At 36.7% G+C, this 12,773-nt stretch overlaps 1 protein-coding gene across 2 annotated transcripts; it reads left to right on the plus strand.

Annotated features, from left to right (window-relative positions):
- Positions 1-223: 223 nt before the first annotated feature.
- Positions 224-11,468, plus strand: Su(z)12 (Polycomb protein Su(z)12). 2 transcript variants are annotated; one of them, XM_043428331.1, is made up of 9 exons: positions 224-606; positions 4,687-4,733; positions 5,284-5,467; positions 5,756-5,847; positions 6,206-6,398; positions 7,105-7,470; positions 7,842-8,146; positions 8,447-8,700; positions 9,119-11,468. In XM_043428331.1, the coding sequence occupies exons 1-9, from the start codon at positions 507-509 to the stop codon at positions 10,134-10,136; spliced, it is 2,559 nt and encodes an 852-aa protein (XP_043284266.1). In that variant the 5' UTR covers positions 224-506; the 3' UTR covers positions 10,137-11,468. The 2 variants fall into 2 exon arrangements, with proteins under 2 accessions (XP_043284266.1, XP_043284267.1); XM_043428332.1 differs by having other exon boundaries at positions 7,105-7,464.
- Positions 11,469-12,773: the final 1,305 nt, after the last annotated feature.

The raw sequence follows: 12,773 nt of genomic DNA on the forward strand, positions 1-12,773 counted from the left end.
TAAATATTCTAAATCGAGAATGGAAAAAAATCAAAGGATGTCAGAATGTCCAAAAATATCCCGGTTCGATGTGCTGATCGTTCGAAAAGTGTTCATAATTAAAAAAAAATAGGTTGGACATTGGTTGGAGCTTCAAATTCACCGCGCTTTTCACAGGACCGCGTTTGCGCGGGGAACGAAGGTTTAATACGAAAAAATGCCGCGAGAGAGCGAGCGCGCGATTTGCCAGTGTTGCGAGAGCGCCGGATCAGGGCTTAGTTGTTTTCCGCGCGAGAGAGCGAACGTGTGTGCGTGCGTGTGTGTGTGTGTGTTTTCGTTCACGATCTCGAATATTTTTCACGTGTTAGAGAAAGTTGCGGGATCCATTATACATCGTGGGTGCATGTGTGCGTGCGTGTGTGCTAGTGTGGGTGTGTGTTTCCCTCGAACGAGTGTTTTTGTTTAAAAACGAAAAATTCGAGGGAAAAGGTTAAAAAATAGTACGGGAAAACAACGGGGAAACAAAAATGCCGCCAAAGAAACGGGACAAAGAGGTGGACGGGCAAAAAGCTCCGCGAATGGATCAGATACAAGCGGATCATGAGCTCTTCCTGCAAGCTTTCGAAAGTGAGTCTCTTTCCGATTTTTTTGTTTTTATTCATTTTCGATACAGAATTGGACAATTGTTATGATTTATCGATATCGCTTATTCCCTCCTCATATACTCCATCGTTACTTCGATGCTTCCAGGCTTTTTTTATTTCTCTTCGCTCTCTTATCCTAATTCGACATAACCCCCATTAGAAGTGCTGAAAAGAGAGACACAGGCGCGGTGGCGCGCGTCGGGTCACTTACCTCCCACCTCAATTTCGCGCGGACACCTGTCACTATTTCTCCAATTTAATCGAGCCATTTTTCATTTAGTACACCCTTCAAACTTTCAGAATTATAAAACATCTTTTTTTTCCACCCTTCAAAATTCATTTTTCCAAACGAAAATTCGACTTCTGCATTGCCGTCTTCCTCCTTGTTTATTCCAATTCTTGCTCATTTTCCCACATTCTTTTGTTGTTTGACAACGACTCGGTGTTCCGTTCGTCAGAATTTTCCACGTTTTTATTTTCTATTCGGGTTTCTTTGGTTCCAACTTTTTTTTTAGTTTTTCTTTTGTTATTTCTTCCACATTTTGAAAATTCGCTCATCCTGTGTCTTCGTAGTTTTTTTATTTCACTCTCTTTCCATTTACTTCAATTTTTCAGTGTTATACTTATTTTTTAAAAATCAAACGCTTCCGTTATCCTTCAGTTTTCGTTTTTTTAATTTTTGTTCCTCACTCAATTATGTCCTTCACTTCATACAAAATTTCAAGCTAAAACGCCGCTGAAATGGAATTTATTCTCGATCGAATGGAAAAAATGCACGAAGGAGCAATTGAAATATTGAAAATACTGATTCTGTCTATCGAAAATTCATTGCGAATCCCGACCTTTTAAATAATCAAAGAAATTAAAAATTTTATTCAATATGAGAATATGTTTTGATTAATTATTCGCATTTTTTGATGACATGGAATATATTCATAAAAGCACTTCGAAGTCTGGGCTCCCCATAAAAAATGCACGGCCCTTCTGTCACTTTTCGTTAAACTAAAAAACGACCAAAATAACGATTCAGTTTTGCTCAAAACCCCGATTTATTCACGAGTCGATCGAAGTGTGGAGACTCGAATCGTACAAATGGGCAGAAAAATATATTCTGCTAGGGTGAAATAACCGAGCCAGTGATTTGGACCAACAACGCTAGAAAAATGGTGTTTGGCTTCAAAATGCTCTCGGTTTCTCAACTCTGAACGGTTTTTTCGCCACATCTTCACAAACAGATGGAAAATAAGCTTTTTCTAGCGTATACTCTTGCGGGCTTCTACGAAACCATTACATCGCTCTAGCCCCCACTTTTCTCCCGCTTCACTCATTTTCATGCTGCTGTGAGACCCCCGACGAGTGTTGCTCACAGCCTTAGGCTCTCGTCTCAGCAACTTCTCGATATCCCATCAAATTCCAGCTTCATATTAACTCAACGATTTTTTCACTGGGCAACTTATTATTACTCGATCTTAAGAGTGATTAATTTCTGAATGGGGATCATTTTGAAATTTTCAGATAATCCCAAAAATAACGACGCTGAAGTTTGCAACGTTGGAGTTCAACGAAATGAACGAAAAAAAGATTTATAATTCATTATTTTTTTACTTCACGAAATACTGATGTGACTTGAAAAATTATGTATTGGAAATTCGGCAGGGAACAAAATTGAAGATTTACTGGAATTATTTGAAAGTTTTTTTAGATCATTTCGTTGGACTCCAACGTTGGAAACTTCAGCGTCATCTAAAAAATCATTTTTAATATTCTTTTTACCCTTTTTTCAATATTTTTGGTTATCCTCGTGAGTTTCCCATCAAGTTTTTCCCTCTCCATTACCGCGAGACCTCGAAAACCGTTGCTTACAAGTAATTTCCTTGCATGCATTGCTGCGTCGCATTTACCCGAGAGCCAAAGCACACACAGCGCAGAACTGCAGTCACCGAAAGTGTTGATGTCAGCGTCTTCGAAATGCCGAACGGCCTTCTATTTGAAGTATTCAAAGAAAGTTGTCTTCGTGTGGCATGAAAAATGACAAATGCTGTGGCCCATAAAAAATGCAGTTCACTATGATTTCGTGTGAAATGATTTTAAAATTGACAGTTTATTATTATCCACGATGGTGTACCCAAGAAAATCACGAGTTTGTCGATTTTTTTTTTATAAGAAGCTCAGTACAACTAAAAAATATTTTATCAATCTCCGAATTTGACTGTAATCGACTCGTGGAAATTCAAAGAAGAGATTTTTTCTCGACTTTCTACTTTCGTCGATTAATTTCGATTTTGGAATATATGAAAAAATAAAAACGAGATCAGAGCTGTTTGGCCTGCAAAATCGTAACAAGAGTTTGCCAGCGCAGGCGTCTCGTATGCAACGAGATAAGCCGAGTCATCATTTCCCGTTCTGAATCACAGAAGGATCAGAGTCCCATGTGCAGTCCGGTTCTAAATGGTCTTCAGACCGACATAGTACTTACGAGAAACGGATAATGTTTCGCCATCTAACGCCGTTTTTATGAAGCTCGCGAGAGAGAGAGAGAGATTGGGTATATTTCAGGCCATGAGCGACTTTGGGACCTTTTGTGTCGTCTTTTTTGTTCATTTGCTCAAAATAGTTCGTATTGATTAGTCATTGGTAAAATTTATTTTGAGTTTTTCGGATTTTTTCGTTCATCCTTTAAGGAGACATAATTTTTGGACAATTTCAAAATGCTTGCTGTGCAAAAAGCATTACACTGAAGTTTTCAACGTTGGAGTTCAACGAAATGATGTAAAAAAAGCCTCCAATAATTCCAGTAGTTCTCCAATTTCGTTCCCTGCCGAATTTGCAATTCGCAGTTTTTCAACCTGCACCGATACTTCGTGAAATAAAAAATGAGTGAATTACAAATGTTTTTTTCATTCGTTTCGTTGGACTCCAACGTTGCAAACTTCAGTTTCAGTGTCGTACAAAAAGCACAAAATGTTGTGTTTTTGTGTTTTTTGTTTGGGTTTTTCAAAGATGTGCAAAACGTTGCACATCTTTTGGTATCGAACTTGAAAACAATTTCATTGGTCGAAATTTATTTTGAAAATGTTTCGGTAAGATGAAATACTCCAATCACAGGGTTCATTTAATCGAGATTTTTCAAAATGTCACTAAACTTTGAAGCGTTATGTAATAGTATATTACACACCTAGGGAGGGAAAATAGACTACTTCAAACCGCGGGCAGAATTGTCACCCGAGCCGAAGGCGAGGGTGATAAGCACGCGGTTTGAGGTGGTCTAATTTCACTCCCGTGGAGTGTATACGATTTTTCAGCCCTCCGGGCGGAAAGCGGCAACTTTCGGCCCGCTGTGCGGGCCGAAGTTGCCGCATTCCGCCTGCGTCGGACAGAAAAATCGTATACACTCCACGGGAGTGAAATTAGACCACCTCAAACCGCGTGCTTATCACCCTCGCCTTCGGCTCGGGTGACAATTCTGCCCGCGGTTTGAAGTAGTCTATTTTCCCTCCCTAGGTGTGTAATATACTATTTCATTCGAAAAACGTAAATAGCAAAATGACGCTGAAGTTTGCAACGTTGGAGTTCAACGAAATGATCTAAAAACTCGAATAATTCAAGTAAATCTCCAATTTTGTTCCCTGCTGAATTTCCAATTCTTCATTTTTCAACCCTCATCAATGACTCGTGACGTAAAAAAATGATTAATTATATGAATCTTTTTTCGTACATTTCATTGCAAATTTCAGCCTCGTACGTTTCATCTTTCTAGCGAAATCACGACGGTGAAGTTTGCAACGTTGGAGTTCAACGAAATGAACGAAAAAAAGATTTATAATTCATTATTTTTTTATTTCACGAATTATTGATGTGGCTTGAAAAATGACGAATTGGAAATTCGGCAGGGAACAAGATTGGAGATTTACTGGAATTATTTGAGAGTTTTTTTAGGCCATTCCGTTGGACTCCAACGTTGGAAACTTCAGCGTCATGCGAAATCTGTAAAAACAATCATCATAATTTTTAAAATCATAAAATAATTCGCTCGATTATACCGGAGATTTTTATTTCGTTCCAGAACCCACACAAATATACCGGTTTCTACGTACTAGAAATCAAATATCGGTGAGTCACTGAAATTTTTTAAGTATCTTAGATAAATGGTAATACGAAAGATTTTTATTATTTGCACAGGTTAAATATTCGAGTTTCCAAAGTTTATAAAGGAAGTTCGAGCGATTATATAGGATACCATACAAAAACACATTAGATTTTATTATTCCAAGCCAACGAATTGAAAATATGCGTGAATCTTGTTGAACAGTGCTTAATTATGTGTGGAAAATTTGGGGAGGTTCTGGCCATCGAGATATTAATTCTTGAGAATGGGGCTAATTCAACATGGGCTTTTATGGAAGCTTTCAAAAAATTGCGAACTGTCTTAAGCTTGCTGTTTGAACATTTTTATTGTGCAAAATGGGAAAACAATTTTTCTATAAGATACGCTTGAACCTCCTTAACATAATTTCGGTTCGAATGATTATCATATTTTCTTACGTTTAAATATAATTGTCTGAATGAAAAAAAAAATTTGTTCCAATTATTGTATTTTTTTTACCATTGATAATCAAGAAAGTTCAATAATTGACTTTATTCTATTTTCTGCCCTTCACAGCCGATATTCCTGTACAGAAATTTATCGTACATGCGACAAAGAATGTCTCGGACTCACAAATCCCGGCGCGGATTCAGAATCGATACGATCTTGGAGCGATTATTATCGAAGAATAACGAGGAACAAAATAACGGTGTTCGTGGCTACATGACTTTAACTTTTTTAGGTTTTTACGATAAGAAAGGTAAGAGTTTCCATTTTTAAAATTGCTTCTTTTCTTCAAATTCAGACCAAACTTTTTTTTCCCTAATTTTATTTTTTTATTATTTTGATTTATTTGTCTGGAACTTAACTTTTCGTGGATTTTCTTTTTTTCCTCGTTTTTCTCAATTAATTTTTTTCCTCCATTTGCAATTGATTCGTCACGTTGAAATTTTGCAATTAATCCCGCTCAAGAGATCGTTGTGTTTGTTATATATTTTCTACAATTATTCTGACACCATTTTCATGTTCATTGTTTTTTTATTTTTAGTCGAAAGTTCTCAGGATCCTGTGAAGGTTGAAACTTTGTTGTTAAAAATTTGTCACAAAAAGCGGAAAGACGTGAGCTCGCCGATTATGCAGGTGCGTCGTGGTCTGATCGACAACATTCATGTCATTTTATTATTAATTATCTACTCAATTCTATAACTAACCATAATAATAGGATTCGCAAAAAGTGATCTCTTAATTTACCGAGTTTTTAGATAAGTTGTGTAACACTGTTCTGATAATTTCCTGATTGCTAGAATAAAATCTCTCAATGTCAAATTGATGATTAACACAAATATGCTCTTTTTCTAAGCTTTCGGATTAAAAAATTCATCTTCAGTGTTTAGTTGAAATACAAAGTTTAGTAGAAATACTTTTTTTTTTAACATAGAAATTCTTCTGAGTATTGCACCAACCGTACTGAACATATTCGTATTTATTTTTTGTTTAGGTATCCGTCGGTACAAGCGAAGTCCCGATAAATCCGTCGGAAAATCAGCCACCCCCGAAAGCTCCGACTATTTCGATACCCAATGAATCTTTCAGCTTGAACAATGGACACATCGCTAAAACGTATATGCTCCTGTTGAGGGTTTATTGCACATCAAACAACGCCTGCCTTATACATAACTGTGATTTAGATGGTAAATAACATTCTCGATTCTCCACATTTTCAATTCTCTCGAAGCAAAATAGAATTTCCACATATCCATCGATTCATTGGTATAAATAGTTTTTGGAGCATATTCATCCCCGTTCGAATACTACATTATCGATTTTTCAATTTATTCTTTGAGATGAAGAATGATTTCAACTTGAAAAAACATCAAAATCAATAAATTAAGCTAATTATTTTTGAGCTATAAAAAAACTTGCTCCCCTTGTCAGAAACAAAATGAAAAAACACGGTTAAAAACGTTTTTTCGGAAACTGTTTCGGGATGAATCATCTCAAATGAGCATAAAGCAAAATCAGCTTTGAAACCAAACACAGACAAAATGTGAAAAGGCTGAATAAATTGAGCTGTTACTTAAAATTCTTCCCGTGCATAAAATAATAGGGCGAAATTCAAACAGAAATGTCAAGGAGTCCTTTTTTGAGGGGACGCAAAAAGTTTCATTATTATTTATTATCATTGATACATCCACGTCGTCGCTTGATCTGCAATCTATCGAAGTTGAGGCATTATAAGATATCTGTGAAAAAAAATTAATTACAAAAAAAAAAGGATATTCACGGCTCTCAATGAAGAGTTCTGCAATTCCAAAATAAATACATGACCATGGGCTAATCGTGAGGAGTATCAAATACGCACGGTGTCGTTGAATAAAGATTTTGTTTTGTTTTCAGAACCAGCACAGAAAAGACGCAAGTCGTCATCGGGTTCGATGAAGCCGAACGGCGAAGAAGTAAAGCTGTATGGCTCGGAATTAATCGTATACGACAAACACAATCGCTGTCTATTGACGGACGGTGATTATGAATTAGGTTTGCAGGAAGTACAAACGAACGTAAGGTCAAGTCCAAAAAAGCACAATTCCTGGGAGACAATTGCCGACATAAAAGAGTGCGAACCGTTCGAGGTTTTGAGCAGGGGTCCCACTCTGAAATTTCGACTTTGTTGGACGACCGAACCGAGTCTTGGTCTCGTCGATCGACCAACCCTCCTGAGACCATTACCTAATGGTGACAATAAAGAAAATCGTCCGGGTAACAGTGCGTCATTGTTGGCATTTTTTAAACATGCATTTTGTATCGAACGTACATCCTTTCATGCATTTTTATTCGCTTCTCGGTTTTCTCATATTTTTCATTTAATGAAAATTACAATAGATTTTTTGTTCTCTCAGTACGCTTAATTTCATTATTTTTCAATTCGAATTGCTCGATCATGAACAAAACACCAATAAAATATTTTATTATCAAGTTTATTATTGCTGGAGCACAATTCAAAAAGTGATCGGGAATTGTCATTTTTTAACACGATTTCACATGAGAATTGATATCGAATAAAAATCGAAACAAATGCTTGAGCAAGGATCATCAAATGGTTCAAAAAAAATATACATTTTTCTATTGATTTACAGCTGAACTTGATCGATGTTCGACGAATCATAACAACAACAACAACAATAACAATAACAACAACACGTCACTGCCAAATTCTAGTCCGTTGACACCCTCGAAAATGTCGGTGCCGGTCGAAAAGATCGAGACATCGGGTGGAACACAGCAAATTGTATATCAATTTTTGTACAATAATAATAGCCGCCAACAGACCGAAGCATGCGAGGATCTTCACTGTCCTTGGTGCTCTTTGGATTGCGGCAAGCTTTATTCTCTACTCAAGCATCTTAAATTATGTCATTCTCGATTCACCTTTACATACGTGGTGAGAGTCTTTGATACGCACTAAGCATTGATATCACAGCGATTCGACTTTTTTTTATTATTCTCAATGGAATTTTTCAAATTACTTTGAATGATTCATCGTAAAAATTCACTTGCGAATAGTTTTGTTTCTACCACATTTTCTCTGCAGTTTTTTTTTGGTATTTTTATACCACTATAGAATTTCTGTTCGCGTTTCATTCTTGGGCTTCATAAACTTATCTTAGTTAATAAGAAAAAAAATAATTTTATCAACAAGAAATGACAGCGATCTTAATGATTGATTCATCGTTTGATTTAGCCAATTCCACAAGGGGCGAGAATCGACGTAGCGATAAACGAATGTTACGATGGTTCGTACGCGGGAAGTCCTCACGAATTGATATCACAACCATCCGGTGTTGCCTTTTCGAGATCGGGACCGACCAGACGAACGAGCGTCACGAATATTCTCGTTTGTAGACCAAAAAGAACTAGGCCAAGTTTGTCCGAATTTTTGGAACTCGACGAGAACGAATTCGAGAGCCAACGACCTTACATAACTGGTCATAACCGGTAAATAAAAATCATTAACATTTTCAAGCTTTGACATCTCAAACCACTGACATTATTTCATAGCATTTTCATTTCGTCATAGGTTTGGGGAAAAAAACTTGTAAAAGTAGCAACGGAGCATGTTCGGTACCACCCGCATGCAACTTGTGTTTGTTGTCTTTGAAATCCATCGTTTGAAAAAGGGATTTCCACTTAAAAGTTCTAATCACTGGGTCAAAAAAGCTAATTTTTCAATTTTTTTTTTTTCAAGATCGTGAAAACATTCATGAAGAGCAGAAAAACAATTTTCAAACGTTCATGTTTTTATATTTATTTTACGGTTGAGAATTTTTTTGAAAAAAGTGCAAACTTTTTAGAGAATAAAATCTGAAGTTGCCGATAAAAGCTATTAATTAATGAGGAAAATTGGTAACTGCAGGTTGTATCACCATACCGTGACGTGTTTGCCGATCTATCCAAAGGAATTGGACATCGATTCGGAGGGCGAGAATGACCCGAAGTGGTTACAGACCCGAACGATGATGATGATAGACGATTTCACGGACGTGAACGAGGGTGAAAAGGAGTTGATGAAGATGTGGAATTTGCACGTAATGAAATACGGCTACGTGGGTGATTGTCAGATTCCATTGGCCTGTCAGATGTTTTTGGAGACGAGGGGCAAAGAATTGTTGATGAAAAATTTGTATCGGAATTTCGTGTTGCACATGAGCAGCCTTTTCGATTTTGGTCTGGTCAGTCCGGTAGTTTTGTACCAGACGATACAAAAATTGCAAGAAATAATGAAAGAGGCGGGCGAGGACAGTGACGTGCGGAAAATACTGCAAAAATCGCACGAGGCCCAGGTAGAAAAATGGATAACGACGGGAATTCACGCATCCATGACAACGAGTAAACAAAGCGTATCAGCGAGCGCTAAGACGAATTTCAACAACGAGATTTCCAACGGTAACGCCCGAAGAAAGACTTGTTTACCGATCGGTTCGCCACCGAATTCTCAGGGTGCCAAAAACAACGTGCAGCTTCACAATTCGGTGAGCAAGCACGCAAGTATGATCGGCAATTCGAATAAAATTTCTCCCCATCCATCGGCTAACCATATACCGGCGAAAGGTACAGTCAACAATTTGACACCGAAAAACGCTGCTAACAGTTTACCGCCTAAAAGTACCGGAAGCAATGTTAGCCCAAAAATTGTAGGTAATACAAATCCACAAAAAGAAACGCTGCCGCGTCTTGAGCCAGTACGCCGAAAAAGTACTAATTCGATTGGCAATGAGAGTTCTACCGCCCCACCGCCGCCTCCGCCGCTCCGTAGAAAATCAATGGCCACCGAAAACGTAAACGAAATTCACAGACGAAAACTCGTACTCGATTCACTACCCAATCCTCCTCTAAATTCCAATCAAAAAAGTTCAAACGGCACCCTTCATTAAGAATTGTGTTCGTCGTTGAAAGATCATCCGGCGGCACGATTTTTTCCACACCATTTCTTTTATTTCTTTTTTGTACAGTATTTCTCGCCAAGTTATCGCTATTAATGATACTCGTCATTTTTCCAAATTATTTTATCCGATTTCCAAAAGGTCACGTTTTTTTTTTTCAATTTTCATTTTACACCCATGCCATCATTGGAATTGACGATATTTACATTGGAATCATCGACTATTTTGCGAATTCGTAATTTTGTGTGAGAAAATATTTTTTTAGGGAATAGCTATTTTGTTTTTCATTAGAATTTTTCTACTCGTATGGCTCATTGTCAACGCTTCGGATTCTCTGAGTTTTTTTATTCGCGCGGGCGCTCCGCGTCTGCTCCTCTTTCATAAACGAGAAATCCATTCGTTCGGTAAATAATCTTTCTCCTTTATAATTCGCCAATCAATGTAGTTACTCTAGTCAAATAGGCCGCCTCAATTTTTCCCCACTCTACCCAACTTCCCAACAATATCGGAGCCTCCCAAAAATAAAATGCATCGGGTTTCGAAAGTGGTTTTTTCCGGCATAAAAACCTCGCTTTCTTCTACGTCGATTTTAGTTTGCCTCTTTCTGAGCTACTGCTCATAAATCATTTCTCAATCAAATTTTTCATAAATCATTTAAAAACAACCCTTTTTCGATGCATTCGAATGAAACGTATTCATTTCAAATTCTTGATCAAATCAAATATTGAACAAAATTTATCATTCATAGCGGATAAAAAGATATTTCCTCAATTGATAGACAAAGAAAGAGAGTGAAAGAGTGCCTTCGTCAAACTGGAGGGTCTGTTGATGAGAGGGACAGTCGGCAATCTCCGAACCGCGAGAAGGATCGAACGAATTATTTTATTATTATTATTATTATTATTATTATTATTATTATTATATTTGCGAACGAAATCGTCGGGTGATTAGTTCGCTAAAGTTGAGTGAAAAAGCATATAAATTAAGTAATTTTTGGTCTCATTGTGGACCATCGTTCTCCCAAACACTTGATTCGGGAAAAATAAGGTAAAATTTTTCGTTCGGCAACGCTATGTGTATAAATTTCATGTATAACTACGAATACTGCCGTAGATAGTTCAAACGAACCCGAACTCTTGCATTTATCAATTAAACAAATGTTTGTTTAGGTTATTGTATTGTATTTTTGTTTTTTCGAACTATTGACAAAACATTTCTCACGACGACCATCGACCATTGATCGCCATTCTATATTATTCGTTTACTATTAGGATGTAAATAGCAAAATGGAATATTCAATAAAATCTGTGGACACTAAAAAAAGGCGTTTTTCGTCCTTTCGTTTATGACTATTTTCATGTACTTTTATGTGAAATTTTGAACCTGCGCATCGACGTCGTGGCACAGAACATTTTTTCCGTTTCGAATATAAAACTTGTAAATTTAGAAAAAAAAACGTTTGAAAATTTTGGTGAAACTTTCAACAGTCGTTTTACCAGAATTATTGCTGTATTGTCATTTTTGTATCTACTACGAATTGAAAATTGCTATCTCTTGGGTGGAGACTGTCAGAGTACCGTCAGGGTGCCCAGAAACTGTCGTGCCATAGTCATTTTTCATATTATCGCTCCGTCCACGCTTCTGGAAGGAAAAACATTTGTCAGAGTCCGAATTCGAAACGCATGTCGAAAGAACTGATCGAGTGTTTGTAGATAGCCGATAATATGGTTGGAACTTTTGTGTATGGAACCTCGGAAATGTGTTTCTTGTAATATTTATTCAAGCCTAATGTTCGCTTGAACAACATTTTTGCAATATTTTTATTCTAAAGCATCACGTTTCTACACCAAGGAAACTGATTCGTTTTGTATAGTGAGAAATATATATATTTTTTTAAGGATATTAAAAGTATTTAGGCACCGATTACAAACGGCATAAAGTTTTTCAAATTTTGCACTTTATCGTGTCACTTGAATTCTAAACAGCGTTTTGTGGGTAGCAAAAAGTAATGCACGTGAAAACTATATTTTGTTTTGTTTTATTAATTTGTAAATCACAAATTTCGATTGTCAGCACATTAAATTCTGTGATAATCACACGAATATACACCGAATACTCGTAACGTTTTACCATACGTATTACGTACAGTTCTTTTTCCAGGCTTGCTCGAGCATACTTAAGCAAGTTCACACGAATCTAATGGAAATCTCAAATGCCAACTTGAAGAGTTGAAATTTGGAAATATGCTAGAAATATACAGCGTGCATCTATTCCCGAAATTATTGTAGGATCTAACGTCTAATTGTCGATAAAACCATTGACGAAAATCACATTTTTTTAAGGATTATACATAGACTCTTGGAAATGGAAAAAGTAAAAACTTATTTGAGGTTAACGAGTAAGAACGACACAAACGGTGGAAGATTTGATAACACCATGGGCCAGGTGGTTTAAGGGAACTCCTGTACTGCATGCTAGTCAAATGAGTACTAAATTTTCAAAACATTTTTAGACCAAGTTCAACGTACCGATTAAACTTATTGTTAGCAGATATGTATTCAAGCATATTTTATTAACGTGAAAAAATATTAAAAATGATAGTTTTGCAAAACTATTAACTGATAGATG

This window comes from Venturia canescens, chromosome 9 (assembly GCF_019457755.1).
Source record: "Venturia canescens isolate UGA chromosome 9, ASM1945775v1, whole genome shotgun sequence".
NCBI lineage: Eukaryota > Metazoa > Arthropoda > Insecta > Hymenoptera > Ichneumonidae > Venturia > Venturia canescens.